General features: G+C 43.5%; 2 protein-coding genes across 6 annotated transcripts in view; one reads left to right on the forward strand and one right to left on the reverse strand.

The window, feature by feature from the left end:
- The first annotated feature begins 1,960 nt into the window (after positions 1-1,960).
- LOC136749592 (zinc finger FYVE domain-containing protein 1) lies at positions 1,961-13,882 on the forward strand. The gene is made up of 11 exons (XM_066704019.1): positions 1,961-2,238; positions 3,397-3,901; positions 4,544-4,761; positions 4,884-4,990; positions 7,790-7,898; positions 8,476-8,573; positions 8,767-8,884; positions 9,443-9,613; positions 9,943-10,132; positions 10,624-10,722; positions 11,181-13,882. Exons 1-11 carry the CDS (start codon positions 2,119-2,121, stop codon positions 11,411-11,413), a joined length of 1,968 nt encoding a protein of 655 aa, XP_066560116.1. The 5' UTR covers positions 1,961-2,118; the 3' UTR covers positions 11,414-13,882.
- A 6,379-nt stretch (positions 13,883-20,261) lies between these two features.
- Positions 20,262-25,923, reverse strand: part of numbl (NUMB like endocytic adaptor protein) — a 61,192-nt gene continuing 55,530 nt past the window's right edge. For all 5 annotated transcript variants that reach the window (XM_066704020.1, XM_066704022.1, XM_066704025.1 and 2 more), the window contains exon 9: positions 20,262-25,804. In XM_066704020.1, coding sequence (XP_066560117.1) covers positions 25,050-25,804 — 755 coding nt within the window. In that variant the 3' untranslated portion in view covers positions 20,262-25,049. The remainder of the gene's footprint in view (positions 25,805-25,923) is intronic.

A 25,923-nucleotide genomic window follows, 5' to 3' on the forward strand; every position in this document is an offset into this window, starting at 1 on the left:
TCATCAGCCTCATTAGAACGCTGTGCCCTTGAGGAACATCTCAGATCTGCTACAGCCTTAATGTTACAGTTCATCAAATACAGTAATTACAGAGAAGCTGCAGTCATACCTTTACCTAATAATGGTATTATGGGGGATAGTCAGCATGGGTTCCACAGAGGCTAGTCTTTCTTGGCAAATCTTCCGACTTGTTAAGACATTATGAAAATCTGATACATGCTATTGTGTATCTGGATTTTCTGAAAGCTTTTGACCTGGCCCCTTGCGAGCAACAATTCCTTCAACTCGAACACTGCAGGAATTCAGGGCGGCTTTAGATGAGCACCGCCAAACTCATTTTTATTTCACTGTATTGATTTATTTTACAGTTGATAGCTGGGCTGGAACCAAATGTCGAAGACTCTTCAGCCCTCCAGGATCAGAGTGTGACACCCCGGCTTTAGATGAGTAACAGTGGCTGAAGCAGAAGACAGTCTGTGTGTTTGAGGGTCATTATCTTCTCGAAATGAGAAATCCTTCCCAATATGTTTTGTTACTGGATGGAATGGCATGACGAATGAATACAGAAGCACTTAACTCGATCCACATTTCTGTCTATTTTGTGAACATGACTAAGACTAAGACCAAATGCATTTTGTCCTCCGCGGCTCTGCAATGCCTTTTCTGTAACTATATTTTATTAACAGTTATAATACAATAGCCCAAAAATCACATATTTTGTTGGTTTGCCAGGACTCATCAATAAAAGATTTAATTTAGTATACACAATAAATCAAAACTAAAGAAGTGCTACTGAGCGTTGTAATATATTTGCAAATCTGACAACCACACAAAGTCAAGGGCAGCAGCCAGCAAACACTTGATGCAGCACGAACACACACACACTGCACAATGTGAGCAAGATTAAAACCACAAAATGGCCGATATATGGCAATGGTTTTGAATTGTTTTTTGTTGAAGCACATAGCAGAAAGCAACAATGAATAATTCACTTAAGTGTGAGGCAGTCACTTACTCCCAAGGATGATTTGAGTAGACTACCAGGGTAAGCTCACCATAAACTGTATCACATTTAGCAAGATACAAATGATGAGAAAACATGTACTCTAAAGTGTAGTTTAAGCATAGGAAAAACTCACATTATACAGGTTAATTATCACAATGAAAGCCCTCTAATAAAACCGCGGTTGTTTTATGGTTACAACAAGAAAAACGATAAGAAAAAAGCACTGTTGGTGTTTTCAGCAAAAGACTACTCAAGTCTATGTTGGCCCTGTAGTTCGAGGCAATTTCATTATATTTCTTCTTTGACAAATAACATGTACCTTATTGTGCACAAATGTAATAATAAAAAAACGACGTATTATTAGGCTCCAGTTTTGTGCAGTGCATCCATTGCTTGGGCAGGTTTCAGAGTGCAAGCCCATTACAATGAGTGGTAACTCCAGCATTTTTAATACCCTTAATTGTTGGGTTTTCAGAATCTAAGCTATATATAATATTACGTTCAGGTGTAATTTTTATTACAGTGCACTATAATCCTGCACAACATTAACATAATTTTCTGCATTACCAGTGCGGCATTGTACACGTCTATAGCTGTATAATGAGCTACATGAACTGGATCTTATATTTAATTATAACACTCTGTGTTTTCAATAACTGTTTGACCATAAGCACTTGGAAACAGGCGTCACCCAAATGTACAAGTAGAACTTATTTTGCAAACTCATCCTACTTGAAACAAATTAGACAAAAATAAGCATTTATTAATTTCTCAGGAGACCTTGCCAGATGTCACTAAAGTTCATTACTGGTATAAGTAGTTGGTTTTGTTTATTTAATCCCTGAACAATAGTTTGAAGTCTATAATGCTGTTTCGTGTGCTCAGCTACTTACGGTACGCTGGGCAGTCCTCGCACGGTGGCGCTGTTTTGCTGCACGACATACAGTGCGTTTGTTTTCTTTCTTTCCCTTCTCTTTCTGCTGCGGAGGGTTGTGGGAAATAAGCATGTAAACTGGAGTCCCTTGTTGTTGTTGTTGTTGTCGTCCAACACGACGTCCACGTCCGAAGCCGGCCAAGTCGGGATCCAGTAACAATGGTGTGAATCGAAAGCCATGTCAGACCTTTTGGTGAAACAAATGGACGAGAGGACGCTCTGTCATCCGAAAAAGGGAGACCAGTGCTCGGACAGCGCCAGGAGTTTCCTCTTGGTGGACGAGCACGAAAATGTACAGGTAAAAGTTCACTCTTGATTGCAGTTACCGTAACAGATTCGCCCGGCAGATCAGTAGTCTATACTGTGACATTATTGTCCATATATAGATATATAAAAAGCACATACATCACGACTGTTATCTAGCAAGCATGTCAAATCAGAAGTTGTTTTGAATGTGTTCCGGGTTCATTCCGCAGCGCTAGAACGCCAGGAGCCACTTTGGCTTCGGGGTTACAATGTGTCTTAAATTAAATTATTAAACTAAATTAGAATTATGTATCAGTCGGACATTTAAACAAATCAACAGACCACGCAGCGTCTAGGGTTTAGGCTGCAAAGCAAATGATGTTGCTGTTGTCTGATTATATTTCACACACACAATTAAATACAATATATATATATATATATATATATATATATATTAACAGTATCCTCTGCTTGATTGCGCTGCAGGGGGTATTCCCAGTTGCGGCTGTGACATTGTCCTCGATGGGACTGTAACACGTGATAGTCATGACACAAAAACACGGGCCGCCACGCTTCAAGAGCAAGTCGCAATAATGAAAGTGTCCGAAAGGTTCATTATATTTTCTCGGTTTTACAAAGCGTCTCTCTCTGTTTACAATATTTAAAGTTATGATCAGGATTATAATTCTACAGTAAAACGCAGTAACCTTTATTCATAATATACCATTATTGAAAGTGACCTATTATGTAGTGTACACTATAATTAACACAAAACTGGTCTCTATTTTCACGCATTTGTCTTTGTTTTTAATGGGTCATCAATACAGAGTAATATTTTCTCATAAGTGTATAGTATTTATTATTATTATTATTATTATTATCAAACGTCCAATTACCTAATCATTAAGTAATATTTATAACTGTTTCTATCTGGTTAGCAAAAGCTAACTTTGAAAAAATGAAGAATGATAACAGTCTTTATTATCATTTTATCTGAATCATTCTTGTGGCCACAGACTGCCAGACCAGACCAGAGCAGACCAGAATCGCCTGCTGTTCTGCAGTGGGTTGAATACTATTATAGTGAAAATCTGACTACAGTCTACACCTCTGTGACTGCATGAACCATGGTGGAGAGTTACGGAGATACTCCATGTCATGACACGTGACACAGGAGAAAAGTCAGTCTCTCCCTTTATGCTCCTACCAGGTCCACGATGAGGCGGAGTTCCTGGAGAAGCTGTGCTGCCAGGCAGTTCAGAGCGTCAAGGTGGTGTCCATCTTTGGCAACACGGGCGATGGCAAGTCCCACACCCTGAACCATGTGCTCTTCCGTGGCGAGGAGGTTTTCTCCACCTCGCCCCTGCAGGACTCCTGCACGGTCGGTGTGTGGGCCGCCTTCGACCACGACTTGGGCCTGGTGGCGCTGGACACCGAGGGGCTGCTGGGCGCCGCCGCCAACCAGAACCAGAGGATGCGGCTGCTGCTGAAGGTGCTGGCCGTGTCGGACGTGGTTGTGTACCGCACGCGGGCTGAGCGGCTGCACAACGACATGTTCCAGTTCCTGGGCAGCGCCTCCGGGGCCTACCTGCGCCACTTCACCCCCGAGCTGCGGGCACTGTCCAGCCGCTGCGGCCTGGAGGTGCCCCTTTCCAGCCTGGGCCCTGGTGTCATCGTCTTCCAGGAAACCTCACGCACCAAGCTGCTGGGCTGTGGTATGCACTGTGCTCTCCTCCCTGCATCCGCCACCCTTCTCCCTGTCTCCTACCTCTGTGGGCTGTTTGCTCTTTTCACAACATATCCAGCAGTTCTCCAGCAAGTTTACTTTGCTTTAGTTTTTTTTTTTTTTAAACCCCCAACATGGATTAATCAGCTGTAAGCTGCAACCCTTGTGACACAAACTGTCCATGCAGCACATGATGACATCACTGTTTTCTTATACACCAAGTCAGTGGCCTCCAGCCTTGGTCGTGGAGAGCTACAGGTTTTCATTGCGATTAATCTCAGGTTACATAATCTAACCGGCAATTATTAGTCAAGATGATCATAGTCTTTGCAAATAACAGCAAATACCTATACAACCTGATAGACTGATGCACTCCAATGATGCTGTCAAAGCATGAAGCTGAATGTAGACCCAAAACATGGCAGCCTGGCAACGAATTCCTTATAGTGTAAAAAAAAAAAAAACCTTCAATGATATAGTGAATAGAGAAATCCTAATCATCAATTAAAACAAAAAAAGTCTGTTAAGGTTTTATATGTACAGAAACTGAAGTCAGGGTTAAATATAAAACCATAAGAGATTGACCTCAGTGCTGTCCGTTTTGTTGTTGTTGTCGTCATTGCTGCTGCAGAGAGCTCTGTCCCTGGCCAGGCTGACACCTTGCTGCAGAAGAGGTTCCATGACCTGGGGCTGACCACAGAAGCCTTCAGTTCAGTCCAGTATGTGGGCACCCAGACCATCAGCCCACCTACCGACTACTCCGGCCTGCTGGACGCCATCAAGCAGCAAGTGAAGAACACAGCCACCCGCTCCCCCCGCCACCCCTCCATCGTCTATAGCGCCCTGCAGGTGGGGAACCGGCTCCAATGTTGCCCCAATTTAGATGGATCATGGCGAGGGGGGTGTAGAAATAAAACGTGCAGAATCTAAACTCGCTGTCAAACATCTCTCTCCAATCTCCCTGCTCCCAGGCACTGAGCGAGAGGTTCTGCGGAGAGATCTCGGACGAGAAGATCAGCCTGTACTCCTTCTTCCCAGATGAGTACTTCACCTGCTCCTCGGTCTGCCTCAGCTGCAAGTAAGGAAAGAGCTAGGGTCCTACTAACACAGCACCTCTCTGGCGGTGTTAAACGTACTGAAGAATCATAGCAAGAGGAGGGCACTCGTAGCCATTGTTAGTAGTTTATTGATCTGGGAATCCCTGTGGGTTTGCGGTCTGGAAGCAGCAGACTCCTTTGATCATAGCCAGAACCCTGTGTGGGATTCTTACTCTTTGCACTACCTGACTTCAGCTGCTTACATCACTGTAAACAGAATATCGGGCTGATAATTAAGTACATCCTGTATCCACTGTTCGCTCAGGGCCTGAAATCTTATCTAGAATCATATGAATAGGCTTTGTGTTCGGACTGGGGTGATATGAGTCATAATCATGTACCAAGGGACGGCACTATTCTTAAGCACAAAGTGGGAAAAAACAAACAAAAAAGCCTGGGAGGTTATTTTGAACAGCAAGGCCATTCAGAACAGTACAGGATGTGGCAGCTGTATTTATAAATGTTTTCATTTATAAATGCATCAAGAAGGATGCATACTGGTAGGAGATTGACTGGAAAGTGAAAGAACAACAGGTATTTTTTATGTAATGTGATGTATGCAAATCACATCTGCAGAACTCATAGCAAGCATGTAAGTCTGAATATTTAATTTGATTAATATAGGAAACCTTCCTTGTGTACTTTTCCTTGACTCTTTGCCGGTTCGCCCGTGTGTTTTTGGAAATTATCGCCATCTGTCAAAAATGTGTCATGGGACATCTCCTATATCGAATCAAATGAGTAATTCGTGGTGATGTGCAGTTCGTGAACAATTCCTTCTTTTTGAACGAATCGCTAAGGTGAATCAAATGCATCTGCTCACAGTGAAATCAATGAGTGGGTTTCAATTATAGACTGGCAATATATGATGCAAATTTGTTTCCGACTCCCAGATGGCATTCAACACTGCTTATTGACTGATAGACAAATTGAAGTGAGATTCAAAGAATTCAAAAATATGTGAGGTTATATGCATCAAGCAATTTATTTTAATGTTTAAATCCATTGTACTTTTTCTTTAAAACCATTACATTTTTCTAATTTTGGAAAACACTGTCACTTGACACAATTTGACACAGCGCTTTTGTAAGGCATTACTTCCATCAAGTGATGTTGGTTGATAAAACTTAAGGGTTGACGTGACAATCCTTTGAATCCATGCCTTGTTAATAGTCACAATAATAATAATAATAATAATAATAATAATAATAATAATAATAATAATAATAATAATAGTATTTAATTGTTTAGTGATTAAATCATCCCTCCCCAAAATATGCAAAAACATCTCATCACCAATCTGTCTCCTCAACTGTCTTTATCAATGGCTATTGTTATGCTACATTTAATGGCTAAATGTTATAACATTTAGGGAGACTGGACTTTTAGGGAGACATTCCCAAACTGTAGAATATTACCAGGGTGGAATTTACCCAGTTTCAGACATACCCATTTTTATTCAAATTATTTGATTGTTATCAGTATGTATGAACTTTACTATGCTACGGATGTTTTGTATTCGGTTATATCTTTTTTTCAAAACTGTAACATAGTGTGCCTTATTTATTTTCATTGTGCATTTATGAAATTCAAACAAACCAAAGAGAACAGACTGCTTCAACATAGCCGCAGCCAAGGGATTCAGAGAGTTCAGTTTCTGTGAATCAGAAAAACAAATCTTTTGTAGCCATTCAGTGGCCTGAACTGAATCAAATGAATCGTTTGAGTCAAATGAATTGAACTCCCCATCAGTAATGATCTGTAGAGAAATGAGACAGCTCTATCTGTACAGTCTGTATGTTATGATATTCAACCCGCCTCTTCGGATTTCTGATTGGATGTATCCCTTAAGCATCAACTGTTCAGCACTGATATTGGTTAAGGTACCTCACAAACTCAGTAATGTCGCTAAACACACAGGGACAAAACCTCCCCCCTTTCTAAGATGCATGGTAAGGTAGGAGGAGGGAAAAAAGTAAAGTGGATTTCACCTGTATTGCCATACTGCTGAAAACCTGTAGTATTAGCTCTCCTGCCCAGAGCACTGTAGCAAGCAGAGGGTTCAAAATCATAGCAGTTGGCGCCTCTGATAATAATAAAAAAAACAGTAATAGCATATACAAGAAGTACAATACAGGACAGCTGAATCCCAAACTATTGTGTCTCCAGATTAAGCCAGTTGATCTCTCGCATCATAGTAAGTAGTTCCCATGTTTAGAACTGGTCTTTTTTTTTTTTAGGCTATTGCATCAATCCTGATTCACCTTCAACTACCTCCTCCAGTCCGCACTAGTTAATCGACATCGGTGTCACTAGGTAACATGAAAGCTGACTCCTCTGTAGTGATTTCAAAGGCGACCATAAATGTAGACAAGGTAAAGGCTGACCAAGACCTCAGGAGGCCTGGCTGGCACAAACAAGAGGCATTAACAAACAGGAATAAAGTGAGGCCATCTCTACACTAAAGTTACCAGCAAAGCACAATTAGAGCAAGCGTAACCATTTCTTGTGTTGGGATCTGAGACTTAGTGCAAGGCAAGCAGAAGGATTACAATTAATCATTATGTGCAAAGAGCTTATGTGATAGAATACACACCCATATGGGTCGCTGTGGAGATGGTTTCAATAGCGATGCTCAGCTGCACTGTGGAGAAGCACATAAAAGCACATTTAAGAGATTCAGTCCTGTGCCACCAAGCTGCACAGCACAGACAATAGGCGAGTTTTCACTGCACGTTGTTAAGTGCCGGGTTTACACTGTTTTCTCTCTCTGTCCACAGTGTGCGCTGTAAGAACGGTATGAACCACCTCAAGGACAATGTCCCCCACATGGCAGATGGGCTGTGCCACTACACCCACCAGTACAACAACAAGGTCCTCATCTGTAAGGTAAGGTTTCCACAACCCTGATTTGTGCCAATCCGTACATCTCCACCTCAGATCTGCCACTAGAGGGCAACGCATACAATCAAGCACAAACCATACATGTTTGGATTGTTGGGTTATTTGATTGCATTTCTCAGAATGGGTTAAAGAAAAAGCGAATGCATAACACATTGCCCCCCTCCAGTCACACAATACCATTGCAGTTTTCCAATTCTACCACTTAAGTGGAAATTCTATTATGACGGGAATTAATCAGCTATAATGTTCACTACATTATGATCTTGACCGTTGAATATCCCATTCTGGGTCTTGAGCTTATCAAGCTTTATTGTTTTATTTTTGCGTGAATCCCCAGTACAACTTAGATTTGCTACAGACACAAAGTGACATTTTCTCAATGGGAATGCTGTTCCCACTAAATATATAAACGAAAAACATTACAGTTATTATTTGTATTATTATTTTTTTTTATTGATGTACTGAACCAGATGAGAAAAAAAAATGGACTGAAGGCTTTTCTAGGTAGGCCTATCTATTACAGTATCTATTCAAACCATCCTTTCTCTGTGCTTTGAATCAGAGATGCTACGAGGGAGGCAGAGAGGTGATCGTCATCCCCAAGACTTCAGCCTCCTCGGACAACCCCTGGATAGGCCTGGCAAAGTACGCTTGGTCGGGGTGAGTGTTACACGTCCTGCTAAACATCAGGTGAACCCAGGGAAACTTCAGCTGTACTTTGTATCTGTTCAATGCTTGTACTGAAGGACTTACTGGCGAGCCCAGGCTATTAACAAATTTGGGAGGAGGAAGTACCAGTAAAACATTTTAACCACCTGCAATATGGATAAACTACAAAATGTAATTCCCCCAGGTACGTGCTGGAGTGCGCCAGCTGTGGGATCATCTACCGCAGCCGGCAGTACTGGATGGGAAACCAGGACCCGGAGAGCAGTGTGGTGCGCCCCGAGGTCAAGCACGTTTGGCCAGGGGTAAGCCTCCTTCCCCTGTCATACTAGATAAAAACAGGCACACTACCCCTAGCTATATACTACAGCAGCGCTTTCTTTTGTCTAAACGTGAGGTGTTTTTCCACAGTGCAAATTGTTCAGCATTCACTCATTCACACAAAAAAAGCCTTTCAAAAAATACAATAATTTTTAAAAGCTGACAGGTTCATTCACATCAATCTCTTTACTGCACTGCTACTCTTCAGATTCCATTGCTCTACAGAAAAGACCCAAGGAGAAGTGAGAATGATGGGAATTGCCTCAGAGAGAAATGAGGGGGAGGAGTAGGAGTCACTGTGATTCAGCCTCTCTGATAGCAATTACCGTTATCATTGAGAGTGTGATTCGTTCTCAGCCAGAAATTAGTATAAGCTGCAGGTGTGTTTTGGCAGCCTGAGACTGAGTTACTGAGAGCTGCAAGAGTGATTGCGCTTCCGAGGACTGGGACAGAACAGACTGAGCTCTGTGTCTGAGGCCGAACAGAGTTTGAGCTCCAGCAGTGACGCTTTCCCCCTGTCCTGTGTGTCCCCGTGTGTGCAGACAGAGGCGTTCCTGACAGATCACCAGAATGCGGCCCAGCGCGTCCTGGATGGGGTTAACTTCGTCATCCAGTCCGTGTCGGAGTACAGCACTGGCCCCACCAAGGCCGTCACTGCCTGGCTCACTGACCAAGTGGCGCCGCCCTACTGGAGGCCCAACGCAGAGATCACCGTAAGCCTCACCCTTCGCATTTTCACACACTGTTCACAGCAGTTGGTTTATCTTGTCACCAGTATCTGTTTGGTCTGATGTTGGTTCGTGGTTGGTTATTTATTGCATGCCGTTTTATTAGGTGAATCCTTTCTTCAACAACCAAACCGGCAGTTAATGCAGGGTTAACAATTTCCTAGTTGAAATAAATGTTGTTCTCAATCTTTATTCTGAGCTCTGCTATGGGAGTATGTGAAGTACCAACAATGTGAACAATGTTGATGTGCTGTGCTTTCCTATATTGTGCTCCGAGTGTATTGGGGTGTGACGCAGTACTGTTGCCTGTGCAGGAGTGTCATGGCTGCAGGAAGGCCTTTGAGGAGGTGGAGAGGAAGCACCACTGCCGCTCCTGTGGGGAGGGCTTCTGCCAGGCCTGCTCCACACACCGCATGCCTGTTCCCGAGAGAGGCTGGGGCAGCGCGCCTGTCCGAGTCTGCGACGCCTGCCACCGCCAAGGGGGTAACTCCACATCTGGCCAAGGTGAGCGATCCTGTCGCTTCCCCCACAGCTACCCATGCATTCATGCAGGTCTGGGGCACAACTGCTGTGCTGTGTGACCTTGGACACCCCATTACACACAAGTGCAGGAGGAGTAATGACTAACTAGCTCATTCTTCAGCTTGTCACAGTGTCACTGGTGATAAAGAATAATACAATCCCACAGCCCAGCTCTTTTGTTGCTGTAGATATAGTCTTAATGCATCTGTCATAAGGCTTTAAACAAAACAGATACATAACATTGATTCATCATGATACGTGCACAATAAGGGAAATGGTCATACTGGGACACAACTGTCCAACAAGCACAAAGGAGTTTTATTAAAGCGACGGAAATTACAATGCATTTCTTCTCAAGCATCAATGCACAATTCATTCAGTGCACTGAAGCCACCACTCCAGATTTGAGCTTGCTGTAAGCTGGCTTTTAAGGTGACTTGATCGTCTTGGTTCCGTTCCATTCTGTCTCCCAGTCGCCCAGGTGGAGCCGCGGGGGCTGATGGCTCGGAGGGTGACGGAGGTGGCCCAGAGCACGCTGGATTTAGTTACTACAGCTGTGGACTATCCACTTGGTAAGCGAAGCAGCTCATGCCAGACATGTGAACAAGTGTATTTCTCTTGATTTTCTAACAGGGAGTGGAAAAGCAATTTTCCCCTCAATTTTGTTTCCACATAATCCAACTAGTTCCGGCAGGAAGTCATCTATATTCAAATCTACTTTTGGAGTTAAATCTGCTAAAATCTCTCAAACACAAAAGTGAAATATATAAGAGATTTTTCATTTGAAATATTAAATGGGGAACATCTTTAAACATGGCGTTATTTCTGGTGCACCCAGGGTGTACTTCTCTGCCTTAGTTACAGTATCCATGTCTCTCTTGTCCTTCAGAATCCAATAAGAAAAATAAATACATACATACATAAATAAACAAATCAATAAATATTGAACTGACACAAATTTAAGCCCAAAGTAAGTACCACCATTCGCTCCCACTGTCTGAGTGTGCCCTAACTGCTCTTGCTTCTGTAGGTTTTGTGAAAGATGTTGCCAGGCCTGAGTACTGGGTTCCTGACCATGAGATCGTGCAGTGCCACCAGTGCAGCAAGACCTTCACGCCCAGCATGTCCAAGCACCACTGCCGGGCATGTGGACAGGGAGTGTGCAGCTCCTGCTCTGCCCACAGCCGCCCGGTGCCCTCCCGTGGCTGGGACCACCCCGTCAGGGTCTGCCAGGCCTGTGCCAGAAAGAAAGGCAACCTCTAGACTCAAGGGAAAGGGAAATGTGCAGCAATAGGAATTACTGGTGACTCCCTGACATGTATATTTCTTCTCCTCTCTAGACTGTGCTACCCTTACCCTGTGTATGTTCTACTTTGTGATCTATATCAGGTAACCCACCCACGATAGTACTGGACTTCCCTGCCAGTTTCAGCTGTTTTGTTTTAAGCACCAAATTCACAGTGTCTGGCCTGTGCGGCTAAGCACTACAGTGGATCGCTTGCAAGTCATCAGACTCTGGAGATCAGGGTACAGTATTGCCTTGCAGATACCCTGGAAGCCTCAGGCTGCGATAGGATAGCTCGCTCTAGCCCTAGCTTGTGCAGTTGTCTTCTGCTGATTGTTGCTTCGGAGTCCCCAGCAGTGTCTGCTGTGCTGTGCTGGAAAGTTAGCCTTTAGGCCCGAACCTCAGGACATGGGACTTCGCCTAATGAGTGAGCCAACTCCCAGCACCACAGCCTCAAGCTCCACAGCTGGGAATCAGCCCTTTTCCAGCATCCAAAAGAACACCTGCTTCCAGGCTTGGGGTGCAGACAGGGTGCAGCATGGATTATCCTGCTTGTCTCACATGGGCATAACAGACATCCTACCCTAAAGGGCAGTGGTGCAGAGTCCTGGTATTAGAGGACAACAGTGTCTCCAGTGTCATGCCATGTGTTACTGGGTTAATTGGGCCAATTTAGTAGCTCTGTGTCGTTAAGGTGAAGGTGGGGCCTGTTTAAAGAGACCCATTCAACCTTCTGGGTCACGACACTCCAGGAACAGTGTTGTGCGCCCCTGCTGCCTAATCCTCCGATTCCTGTCTAATCCCCAGCCTACAGAAACAACCCGGCAGCCTCCGAGCTGCGTTGCCAGGATACAGACGGGGCACTGTGTGAAGAGCATTGCAGTCTGGACTGTAAACCAGCAGCCTCTGCTAATGACAGGATTTAAACTAGCTGTCAGTGCCCACTGAACTCCCCCCGCCCCCACCACTAAAACGCCAGTTTCTGCAGAAGCGCCAGCCTGGAATACAGTGGTGTCATCTGTCCAGTAAGGAAAATAACTTAACTAAAACAGCCCAACACATTACCGATCCATGCGGGCCAAGCTTTAAGTTCATTGACCCACACTGACAGGCCAGACTGAAATACAGTGCATTATCCATGACACCACTGCTATGGTCGCTAACTGCAGGGAGAGGCAGGGGCACAAACTGAATCTGGGGTAATGTGCTTGGCTACATATTTCACATCCCCAATAAAAAGGAGTAGACTGTCATAACATGAGATTTTACAGTTGCACACTGGGTGGCTGTAACAGCAGTGTGGTTGTTGTCTGTGTAGTTTCAGGGTTTAGGGTCCCTTCTGCCACACCAGTGCCTTTCTCTGTCAGAGTCTGTGCCCGTACTGGGCTCTGAGAGGGAGGATTCCACCACCCTGGGGTGCAGTAAACATGTGGTAGATACAGCATGAGTAAAAGCACACAAAAAAAAACATATGCAATGCAAAACAACATTAATAGCTGCTATTATGCATTACCTACGCAGATAAATCCCCTTTGTGTTTTAAAATCCAGATTCACAAGAAGATCATGCTGAACATATATTTTAAATACGGGTAATACCGAGCACTACAATAATTAGTTCAGTTCTGATTAATTTAAATTATGAGGGCAAATCTGTAATCTAGAAGAGCTTTTCACTTTCTGTACAATATGACAAAAGGGGAAATTATTCCAAACCAGGCCCAACACATTCAGCACAGGTGGCTTTGGCTTAGCAAATGAGGTGCCAGCTATGAAAACACTATAACCAAACTGAGTACAGGATCACAGAAACTGAAGAATGGGCAGATTTTATTTTTGTTTGGATGCTGATGAAGGTGGCTGGAGTTCTGTTCTGAATGGGAAGCTGCATGAAAACCTGGCCTGTTGGTATTTGGCAGTTGTTTTTGTATCATTTCAGAGACATAAGTCTATCCAGCAGTGTGATTTTCCAGAAAGGAGACCTGATGGGGAGATTTAGAAGAGACAACCTCTGCTGAGATAATCCTCATGTGGGGGTGACCAAAAAAAGCTTTTGGGATTATATAGCCAGCATTTTGCTATACCATTGCCCTACTTGTGTAACCTCTTTTAAATTCTGTATGATTATGTTTTTGATCATTCTGACTTACTATGTTGACTAGGTGAGACAAAGGGAAGATCAAACCCTCTGGAGAGAGAGAGGAGTTGTGACAGTGGGTTATTTAAGGGTTACACAGAACGGTGCAACACTAATTTGCTTCCCTAGCAGCCCTCGTTTCAAGAAATAGCCTAACAAGACAATCGCTCACTTTTACTGAAAGTTACGTATTAACAGGAAAATGCACGTGGTATACACCACTCCATCAGTGCCCCTTGGAGATGGGGCAATACATCTCCTCAGCAATGTATTTTAACTCACAGTAGTCATCTAGGCTGCTGGACATTCCAGTACTGTACTTTTATGCATAATTGTTTACTTACAAGCAGTACAGGGGATAAGCCCTAGGTATATCGATATTAATTTGTGTGTAATTTGTGAGTAATTATACAATTGGAGCTGAATGAATAGGCATTTTTGATGCATTTTCAGTGCTCTTGATTATAACTGGACTATGGATAATAGTTTTCAGCAATGGGATGTTTATGATAATTGCCTTCTTTATTGTTCTACTTAATGTAAAAGCACTGTTTAAAGTATAGAAATTCTGAAATTTATAGAATATAGAAATTTTTTAAGGAGTTGTTCTGAAGAATAAAACACTTCTAAACCCCCTTTTTCAGAGTACTACTCTTTCTTTGCATTTCTATCAAGAGAAAACATGTGACTGTCTGTCTTTGATGAGGAAAGGTCATGCCTAATGTGCTCGTGCTTGGCATTTGGCTGCCAGCGAGAGCCATTAATTAGACAGTAATTGCTTATGAAATGAGCTTGGCAATAAGCAGTGCTCATGTCTTCCTCTGTATTGATAAGCGCTGAGCCCAGAAGCAAGCTCATGTGTCATTTCCTTAACTGCTGCTGTTCCATAGCTTTAAGTGCATGGAAGTGCTCTTTAGTGCTAATGGGGGAGCAATTTGCAAAGGAAAGAAAACTTAAACCTGAGCTCCCGAGAGCACCCCCCACCCCATGGCACAATAAAGGCCTTGGCCCAGACAAGTGGAGACCAGCAGTCATCCCAGGTGTGATACTGACGGAGCTGGGTTTAAACAGAGGTGTCCAAATCTGGTTGTATAGCCCAGTTATTTTTATACTATGCAGGTATGAGCAGGTATGCCACAGAATCTCTATTCTGTGATAGTGGGTGGCAGTGCTGAAGGGAGAGACTTCACACAAAACACCTGAATCAGCTCAGTAGTTGACCTGCCCTATTTAAGACCTAACAACAGCCTGAACCCCAACCCTAATCAACATCAGAATAGCATGCAAGGCCCAAAAAAATTCACACTTATTCTTCAGTTAAATCAGTAGGAAACTAACCCAAACCTTAACTAAAGTCTGAGTTTACTGGGGACTCTGTACTAACCAAAAGATCTAACAAGAACTATGTATGCTTATCTCCCAATGAACCACATATCATATCTATGTCACACAACCAGCCTCAGCTGTGCATTACATTAGCAGCACTAAAAGCAAAAATCGGTGAACGCGTTGAAGGACTCCCCCGCGTTGGCGAATGAAATGCACTCCCTATTTCGGTCTCTGCGTAGTTTTACTCTTCAAGATAATGTTCCTGGTATCTTAAGAGTTATTTTTTCCAAATGTCCATGGCACTCCTAAGGTCTTGGTCAAGTCCACAGACATGCAAATGTACTTCCAAACCTCGGTTCTTCATTTTTTATATAATGAACGCGGCCATTACCCACTCCTCGACTCGAAAGCTGCTTGTTTGACAAGATGAAATGGTGCGAAGTGGTCAAGTATGTTCAATGTGTGAAAAATTGACACCATCTTGCAAATCAACACGATGCCTCCGGGGTCTTGTGTGAGTTACGGAACATGTTAATGTGATGTTCAATTCGTTGCTGAATGTTATTTATCATGTACTTTTATTAATAAGTATGAATTGATTAATACAATAAAAATGCTTTGGCATCATAAGTCTAGAAAGCGCCGGAAGTCTGTTGCAAAACACAATTTAATATCCGGTAAGCTCTGAGTGACTCTTGAGCCTTAACATGTTTAACTACGTAAGTCTTTCATTTGAGTGGTCTCTCTATTATTTTTTAACATTACAGTCCCTCCAACTAGACCTACGCATCGAGTGACTTTTAACACCATGAACACCTTACATCAGGGCTTCCTGTCCTGGAGTCCCCCTACCCTGCTGGTTTTTGTTCCAACGCAGCTCTCAATTACTTACTTGAACGCTTAATTGAACTAATAATGTCCTAACTCAAAGCCTGTTCATTCTTTTAAGCATTAGGGGTTTTAAGTTAGTTATAGAATTGTATAAATAACTTATTAAAGAACCAACTATTTTCTTACACAATTTAAAAAGTCAAATCTAAGCAGATTGTTACTTCAATTAAGGCTCAATTAGGCCTAAGTAATCGAGAGCCTGTTTGGAACAAAACCCTGCAGGATAGGGGCTCCTCCAGGACAGGTTTGGGAATGATGTAGATCATTACAGCTACCATAACTACTGATCATTTTAGCAGGCCTTTATGTATAATGTGTGTGTGTGTTCACAACTCAACTAAAGTAACACTCACCGTCCTGCTTGTATTCTCTTTACAGACAAATCTCTCAAAGGCTGGCATTGAGCAAATTAGCTCAATTCGCAGCTGCAGCATGGGAACTGTACTTCACACCATTCTGCTTGACACTGTGATCTAAATCCGCTTTTCTCATCAAATCAGCCGACCACCATCTCTTTAATTTTTCAACCAAACCTACACCGCTGCCGCTAGTAGGCCTAGTACCACGTCTTCTGAAGTAGCGACGTGAACAAGATATTACTTAGTTGAAAGTCAGTCGGAGAGGATCAAGTTGTAAACCTCCTCTTACAGAAATACTGCCTCAGCGCGTTTTCTCCTTGCGGGTGAGTTTTGAGGATATTAAATTGTCTGCTATTCAGCTGCGACTCTGTATTACTCGGCATTACAGTACGACTAGGTCAACCAGGCTGGAGCATCTTAAGTCTCCTTAGAAATTAATACTGGTGAACTGTCTCCAGCAAGAAGTGGATCCAGCCTTTTTCAATAATCCTGAAATCCCTCGTCTGAACATGAATACGCGTGTCTTCCTGGCACACTGAGACAAGACACAACTGCTAAAATCACAACAGGTCTACTCTATGTCCATACAAAGGTCAAGCCAATGCGATCAATGTTCAGCCGCCTCCAGTCTCCTTATCACATATCTAAGCTGTCATTGTGGTCGTTGCACACTAGGGGGCGACAAAATATGCTATTTTCATATTCTATAAAGCCATGTTAAACGTGTGTATGTATAGCATTATAATAGCATTATAGGTATAATACTAAGATACAGGGTATTCCAGAAAAGTGTTAAAGGACAGTTTAAACACTGAAAAATAGTGTGCACACTTAGCTGATGCTGTGTTTGCATTATAGCTACATTGCAACTTACCTTCTGAGAAATTGTACTTTATTCAGGGTTATGAAGCTTGGCCAGGTCAATACAGCAAATACAGATAGCTGAAGGCCGAGGTTCTGTGTTCTAGATGTAAAACAGTGTACAGAGTTATAGTTTCTCTCTCTCTCTCTTTCTCTGTGAGGCCCTGTTACTTTATGAATGGCGGGGGCTGGCACCGATCCCAGGGCTGGTGTGGGCTGAAGCAGTGCCATTGAGGCTGCAGAGTGCCAACATGCTTAAGTTAAGCTCTGTAACTGAGGGCGGGGGTGGTGGGGGTAGGCAATAAAATCTGGTATAAACCCCTCAGTTAGGTGCCTCTGTAGCCCTGGCAAGAGTACAATCATTACAGCTTAGTAGGGGGTAAACAAGTGGCAAAGGGAAAGAGTGAAAGAGAGTTTAAAAATTAAGCCCGAATCTTAAGAGAGAGAAAAAAAAAAACCTAGCCGAAAAACAAAGAAGCTGGGATCTGCCACTTTGTAATGGCAACATAAAGAGATTAGGCGCTCCAGCAATTTTCCTAGTCCTGTGATATTTGGAGCCAGCGGGGGACACCAGTTGATGTTGAACGGCTCTGATTGGGCACTGTGTCTGAACTCCCCTTCCTGCCAACAGGGGAAGGGCAAAGAGTCACACGGTCCTTTACAAATAATTGGCTGCGCAACCCTTTTGTCCGTTTCCGAAATGTACCAGTGTGCAACTGCGGGACCAGGATTTTGAACATGGTTATGCTTTTTGATTCACACCTCGTTACTCACAAGACTATTAAGTCTCTTCCAGTAGGCCATTACTAATAACTCCCATAGACTCTTACTGTAATCAATCAATTCAGTAATTTTTATTTAGTAAAACACCCTTCAAAATGTAGCCAAAGAGCAATTTAGAGATTGAAAATAAGCAAACCATAATGAAGGGTGCTTGGTAGAAAAATCACGAATTCACCTATCTGAGTCCCAAAACACGAGCAGGAACCACATATATAGCAGAATAAAACTAAGAAACAGCTGAAGCAATTTGTAGGAGTGGCTTGGCCCAAACTGGACATTCAACTTAACCCATTTCTAGGCAATCCTCCAAACCTCTCCAAATGCTTAGACAGGGGCTCATTACAGGTGGTTGCCTTCAGTACTTCAGCCCCCCCACCCGTCTTCCTACCGGCTACTATATAAGCAGGCTGGCTGGCTATACAGATTGCAGAACAGTCACTTATGATGTTTGCAATGAATGACCCCCTTGGGAGAGAGGCTGGGAACATCAATGATGGCTGTGGTCAAAGCCATAGCTTGTCCATCCCCCATCTCACCCCTACAGGGGAAGTGGGTAGGGCTTAGTTTGATTAAAGAGTTGAAACTGGACCAGTAGCGTACCCCCACCCCCCATATAAAGAGGCAGTGACAGTGATTTCCAAGAAACAATGTGATTGAGTGCCTCTTTGCTGACAATGGCGCCATTAAAGCTAAAACAACACCCAGTGCAGCTTCTTAGAAACTGATTGTAGCGGAGTGACATTCAGGAAAAAATTCTCCATCCAAACACACTGGCAGGGGGTCAACACCACCACGAGAGGGTGCAGCCGGGGAGAAAAACGCCACACAATTCAAGACGTTCTCAAAGCAAAGTTGTAAGTCAGAGCCAGACAACATGGAACAGTAGGGTGTTGTTGTGCGATTCAGAAATGGAAACTCTTACAGAACTGAAAACACTCAATATTTTCTTTCTTTCTTCATTTTTGTTGCATGCACCTGAGATATAATCCCTGGGGAGTCTCAGTGTACAACATATTCATGTTACAGAGGAGAACAGACATAGAAAGTCTTAGATTTTTCCATTTGAACTCTTGGCAACAGACACACCAAAAACATTCCCACAGGCTGTAGAGTGCGGCGGATATGGCGGAGAGCACTGGCATCGCTCCCCTTCATTTTGTGACCTTTTTACTGCCAATTAATTTATATGTATTGTGCAGCTCAGCATTATAGGGAGCTTTTGGGATGTATATAAATTACCCATTCATTGCAGTTTCCTTGGCAACCAAAGTAGAACATATTCCAGACCCAATCCGATCCTCCGCTCTTTCCTCCCTATCCCTCCTATTGCGTTCTCTGAAGAAAATAACAGAATACTATTAAAATGACTACAGTTCTAAGGAATGAGCGTTTTCACATGGCATTTGGAAATTATGAATAAAAGAGCTCCTTGTTTGATTGATTCCTGACCTACATTTGTGGCCACTGGGGTGAGGTTATGAGTTGAAATTTGGGAGTCTTGCCTCAAGAGGTGTAATAAAAGTCAATTTTTTTTGGAGGGGGGGATATATGAAAACTTTTTTTTTTTTTAGCACTGGACTGCATGTAACTATCCGGTGTTAGAATGAAATGGGAATTTAATATCTAAAATTCTGCACTGTTAGCAAAAAGGTAAATCATAAACGGAGATGGAATAAAAATCTATATTGCCAGTTATTTCTCAATACATGTGGTGCAGAAGTTCAATCATGTCATGTGATATATCAGGTGATTCCTACAGAGTTATAAAACCAATACCTACCTGAAGCAGAAAGGGTTGGAAAGAGATTTAACCACACTGTGATAAAGAGAATTACATTATTGAACTGTTCCAAGACTGGCTCCCTGCCAGAGGGAGCAGAATGATACACAATTATACAAAGTTCAGTCTATGGAACAAGGAGAAAATGTAGGCTATACGATGCATATGGTGTCACCTCTACTCAGCATATTGGTTCAAATCTTAAGAAAAGCTAAAGTGAAGTGAAGGGAAACCATTTGGCACCAACTTACTTGTTTGGTTGCCAGTTGCGAGTCAAAACCCAGAATTCCATCCAGGTGTTTTCTTAATGAAATCAGATTGACCTTGGTTTTTTGCCCTATTCTAGATTTCCATTTGTGGTCTCTGGTCCGTGTTGTCCTGTTCATCTTGAAGCTTGCAGATACCGGTCAGTGTTTTGAAAGACTGAACCAAATCCCTTTGATGAAAATCTGTTCTAGGCTGAAGAGATACTGAATCTCTGTGTAGGACACGGATTTGACTGTGTAGTGGAGTAACTATAGTCCTCTTCTTTGAACTCTCTCTAGGGCTCCAACGAGTGGCCATGCAGCCTGTCAAGTCAGTCAGTCAGGTATGTACAGTTTGTAGGCAGATAGGACACAGATATATTAAAAAATATACAGTACAAGACAGATAAAGTACAGAAAATAACCAAAACGTTTTTTTTTTTTAACATTATATTATTTATTTATCTTTGTACAATGTAATTATAATACAAATATGTAGGTTTAGATACAAAAATCTGTAAATAAAGATTAAAAATAAGATTGACTGGTTTGTTATCACTACACTACAGTTTACAATCAAGTTTATGAGGTAATTTAGTTTCTTTTTTCTTCTTCTTCTTAAACATATTGACCTACAAATTTAGATAGGGGGAATGAGGGGCAAAAATAATAATGTAAATATAACAATCAGTACTTTATTGATTGGCATAGGGGGAAAGAACATGGAGAGGATGTATATTTGTACGAGTACCTAACAGACAAGGTTTTACACACCGAATACTGAGCTGTGTGCGAACTGTACCATTTTTGGAACGTCATATGTGGCCCCCGCTCGCAGAGAACGCCTGAAGCACACAGCTGTCCCGGTTTTGCTCTACAGAGTCCACTTCACCACCTGCACAAAACCCTGCTTTCCGGTCCAGTCAGAGAGCTTCGTTAACTTAAAGACTTTCGAGAAAAGACGCATACGACCAGCGTTTGTTCAGTGTCGGCCGCGAAGGGTCATGAACCAGCCGCCAACCTCACCCTGTGTGGACGGAATATGTCTGCCCATGTAGCGCCGTGCTGAGCCCAGATCCTGTGAAAACTGCCCCACTGCAGGAGTCCAGGCAAGTCAAGGTGGATGTTGGGTATATCCAATGAAAGACCAGCATGGAGTATCAAGACTGGAGCTTGTGATTGGTGGGTTGGTTATTAGGCGGAAGTCTTTTCTTTAATAAATCAAGTTCACGGTCAAGAAAACACACATTCTGAACCTGATTGCCTCATCCCAAGGTGACTGGTAACAAATGGATAATGTAGCCAACATGTGCTGATAACACGCAAGGAGGAAAACAAACCAGAAGTACCATTTTTGGATCCTGGCTGGTCTGCAACATTGGGCCGCAGCTCGAGAAACACAAAAGGTATTCCTGTCATGTTTTGAATTTATGTGTAACGGAACTGGCTATGATGGATTTTTTTTTTCTTGTTTTAAATCACATTATGCTCTTACAATTTAAGAAAATAAATTCGATGACTTGGCGGAAAGTCATCCTTTTCCTGTACTTATTCTCGAAAAAGTAATCTCCAGTTAGGCTGCAATTCAGTCTCACTGAGTGGGGTGACCCTCGACTAGTCCTGGTATCAACTCACAGGCCAAGTTATTGTACTAACCAGATATTTTTATTCCCCATTTGGTTTGGTTTCTATCACGTCACATATTTAACTCATTCTTTGACCATTTTTGTGGACCTTTCTTTACTCTGCAGAGGTTTGAAATCTCCTTGTTTAATTGAAAAGCTGCATTGTCTGTGTCCACTAGGCATCACAAAGCAGTGGAGTCATACAGCTCCCCCAATACAGTAGTATATGGGCCTAACCATGCGTTGTACTGTACCTCACGTTTCAAACACAGCGACGCCTCGTAATTGGCCAAAATACTTCCTTAGGTTGTATATTAACACACTGCTAAAATTTCAAAGCAAAATAAAAATAACTCTTCCTTCACCTCCATCCAATTTAAAACATACACTATAGAATCTGAGGCCTTTCTATAGTCAAGCTCAAGCAACATCACTCCTCAGTAATGCCAGTCACTCCCAGCTAAAAATCTTTTTCTTTTGGTTTCTCAAAGGAAAAGGACCCACTGAGTCAACAGGCTTGATCCCTGATGTCTTTACAGGAGAAGGAAACAGGTTTGATGTTTGTCTTTTAATTATCTGGACCAGAGTAATGTAAATCTGTCACTAAACAAAATAAAAATAAAGATAAAATTACAAAACAAAATAAATTATTATAAAAACAACCACTCTACTATTAAACAGCTATACGAGTTGGCAAGGATGTTTGTTGAGTCAGTTCACCAGCTGTGTCACATCCGTCATCTTTGGGTGCAAACCCACTTATGGTCTCCAATTTGAATGGATCTGATTGGTTGGTTAGTCTCCCATCACAAAACACTAACATGCTGCAGAAAAAGGCAAAAAGTCTGTCAGGAAACACATGGTCAGTCACCGATGGGCATAGAAACAGACGGGTCCGTGGGAATGGGCAACCAATGGTAGTGCTCACGCAGGGGGTTGTAATAAAGATAATGCTAATCATTCTCAGTTTCCATCTAATATTACAGAATATCATTTTGTTTTGGGCACCCAATCTGTAATTCAATGCCATCTGTCTACTTCCTTTACATTTCCTGCACCCTCACCTGCCACACTGTTCTTCTCACTGCCCCTAGCTTCCTCCGATATACAGACCACCCCTTAATTTCCATCAAAATCTAATAGCCTCTGATGCTGGGCTAATAGGAAGTCTCCTGTCTAAGAGTTACACTAGAGGGAGCCTCCTTTAGCTTGATCCCTCTGTGTCAATCACTATTAAACTCTCCCCCGTCATCTCTTCTGCTCTTCAAACCTTACCTCGGTCTGTTCTTCCCTTCAGTCAGTGCAAAACTTCCTCTATTGGTAAACACTTCCTCACTTTTGAGTCTTGGCTTGGCTGCAGTTTCCAATCTTTTTATTTTTAAATCAAGACTGCAAACCAAAAGTGCACTGAATAGTATGCTGTATAGGTCAACGAAAAGAAAAACAAAGCTAGAGCAAACTGTATGGATCTGTCTGTCTTAAGTCTCTGAGCAGCTCAAGATATATCAGATATTCCCAACGTCTCACTCATGCACTTCCGCCACCTGCTACCTACTCCAACCTGCCTGGAACCAACCCAACCTCACATCCCCCTACTTTCCTCCTGCTGCCTGCCTCCTCCCCTGTCAATTCCTTCTCTAATAATAAATAAATACATCAACAGGATTCAGCAGTCACAGAGGGCTCAATAAACCTAATATCCAGGAGCCCTGAGCCCGCAGTCATCCAATACAAAGTCTGATCGGGTTTGACTGAAAAATAGTTTTGAGCGATAACTGCATTGGTTTTGACCCAAGCTGACCTGCAATACCACTGCCATTAAAAACAACAAAAAATGCTTGCTTGTTCTGTGTGACCTCAAATTCTTTCCCTCCCTTAATTTGAGCAGACTGACCCATCTGTATTGTGTAGGCTTGGCGTAGGAATGCCACTTATAGGAGTTGACTTTGGTGCCCAACCACTGACCCTATCAAGGTCGCCAGCATCAACAGAGACCGAGATCCATCACAAGCCCCTCCCATTCATCTCTGAAAGGTAAAGGGACTGGTATGAACTAGCCTTAGACACCTTACCAAAACCAACAAACTACCAAAATAGGGCCAGCGCTAAATAACATGGCTGGTGAACTAGCCCCCTTTGTCGACTGCACAGGCTAGGAGCACGTCACACATACTATTGAATCTAGTCTGACAGATCGGCATGTGACACCTGACAGCTTGGTTTAAGGGTAATTTGGAAAAGCAAACCAAAAAAAAAAGCATGACAAACCTGCACACACTTCCACAGCCTACATGGGATGGTTAGACAGGCCTAGGGCCTATCATGATGTGGCTCTGTGAGGATCCACTGCTAACATTGTGGACTGCAATGAAGAGAGGGGATTGTCTTGGCTAGCACATGCCTAGGAAGTGTGTGTGTGTTTTAGAAGGAGATAACACAGGCCTTCAGCTCCCCCAGATTAGTTCAGAAGTACAGCATTCAGTCAGGTTGAAGATCAAAAGATTTATCCCAGTGTAGATTTGGGAAAACAATTGCTGATTTCAAGTGATGATAACAGCCGATTGCAAATTAAAGCACATCACATACATCATTTTCATGGTGCTACAAAATATTTTCTATTACGGGGAAGGCTAAAAGATGAACATGAACGGCAATAGGCTTCACTTGAAATCTTGATGCAAATACAATCTGACTTGTTGAAGTACATCCACCTTGATCTTTGAGAACCTGAACAACTGAACACACACTCACACGTGTGCTTTCCTACGCATGTGCTGTCAGGCCTCTTTTCACAACACTGGAGGGCATAGAAATGGCAGACCATAATTACCAGCTGCAGGGTAGAGCCAACTGCCCACCCAAACCCCGGCATGGCTTGGGCAGTTTTGCCATGTTGAAAAAGCATGTTGTTTTTCCCCCCCTTCTTTTACAAAAAGAAACAAGAAGTGAATTAGGGAAAGGAAGGGAAGTAAATGGCAGATTGACTTATTTTGTTACCCCTTTAAATAGCACACTTCCTGTAAATACATTTTGTTCCCCTTAATTCCTTGATCAGCCTTTTCTTTTAACTTGTGCTTCAGCTTTAATGCTTCTTGCCTTGAGATCATCACCCTGTTGTGAAGCAGGCCGTGGCCATTAGGCGGGATGTTTTAGGATTCAAAATATGGCCTCTTGTCGCAGAAGAAGAATGCTAACCTCAGTTGTTTTGTTTTGTCTTCACGGTGTCACAGACATGAAAATGGAGTGTTTAAGGTTACAGGTCAGAGCGCTGGCATCCACAATCTGAGATGAAGTGTATCCAGAAGACATAAGGATCAGTTAGTCTTTCTTCATGTTTTTGGGGTTCGAGTAGGTAGGGGGGAGAAGGGATGGTTTGTTTTGTTCGTACAGTGGAGTGTAGGGAGCGGGGGGGAGAGGAGTGGTTCAGCCAAGAAAAATTAAAGAAAAAAGGAATGAAAAAAGACAGACAGGAAGACAGACAGAAAGGAAGCAATGAACGGAAATAAAAACTCCCAATAAAAATGTAACGTAACGTAAAGCAGAGTGGTTCAGTCTTGTCTGCGCTGTGTCTGTGTCGCAGTCCGTACAGCCGGCCTGGGGCTCAGTTAAAGCTCGATCTCAAATGTTTTCTGCAGGTCGTTAGAGAAGGGGTTCGCTGCTTTCTGCTGGGTTTTGGACTCCAGTGCTGCCCACTGAGCCTCGAAACGATCGGCCTCCTGTGCGTCCCCGGATGCGCCTGCCAGCTGCCGGGCCTCCAAGGGCCAGCCTGTGCTCGTCCCGTTTGTGGTGCCATTCTGTGTGGCAGTGGCCATAGGTGCGGGCATGGGGGGGATGGGGGGCATGCCGTTGAGGGCGGCGGGGTTGTGGTAGGGGCCGACCGTGAAGCCGGGGGTGGTGAAGCTGTGCCCTCCCATCTTGCCCACCCCCCCGGCTGTGGGTGCCCCTGAGGCTGCCGCCGTGCAGAAAACATTGGCCACCATCTGGGAGGGCGTGATGCCCACCACAGGGACGCTGGCATTGGGGTAGGTCATGCTGTTGGCCAGGGCTGGCATGTAGGTCGGCATGGGCACAAAGGCGGGCTGCAGGGGCGGGGGGGCATACATGCCCACTGGTGCTGGGGTGGCATCGAAGGCCATGGGGAAGGGCTGCATGGCCGAGGGCAGGGACATGGGCACAGCGGACATGGCTTGGGGCAGCTGTGCTTGCTGCTGCTGTGGTTGTTGCTGCTGCTGCTGGGCTTTGACCGCCTTCGCCACCTCCTCCAGCCAGCGCTCGGCCTCTGAGGGCGTCCGCTTGTGCCCGCCTTGGAAGGGGGGTGGAGACTGGGTGGGGGGCTCGCTCTGTGCCCATGTGGTCGTACCTGCAAAAAAACACAGGAACAAAAAAATCATTGAGTGTAAATCAATCCCTCAAAATAAATACATACATAAATAGATTTTTAATAATATCAGCTCATGCCAGCTGAGCAGAACTGAGCAG

Source organism: Amia ocellicauda, chromosome 5 (genome assembly GCF_036373705.1).
Source record: "Amia ocellicauda isolate fAmiCal2 chromosome 5, fAmiCal2.hap1, whole genome shotgun sequence".
In the NCBI taxonomy this organism is placed as follows: Eukaryota; Metazoa; Chordata; class Actinopteri; order Amiiformes; family Amiidae; genus Amia; species Amia ocellicauda.

Coding starts and splice junctions, on each gene's coding strand:
- LOC136749592 (XM_066704019.1), top strand. CDS start 2,119: ATGTCAGACCTTTTGGTGAAACAAATGGACGAGAGGACGCTCTGTCAT. Junction 8,885..9,442: donor TCAAGCACGTTTGGCCAGGG/GTAAGCCTCCTT, acceptor CCGTGTGTGCAG/ACAGAGGCGTTCCTGACAGA. Junction 10,723..11,180: donor AGCTGTGGACTATCCACTTG/GTAAGCGAAGCA, acceptor TTGCTTCTGTAG/GTTTTGTGAAAGATGTTGCC.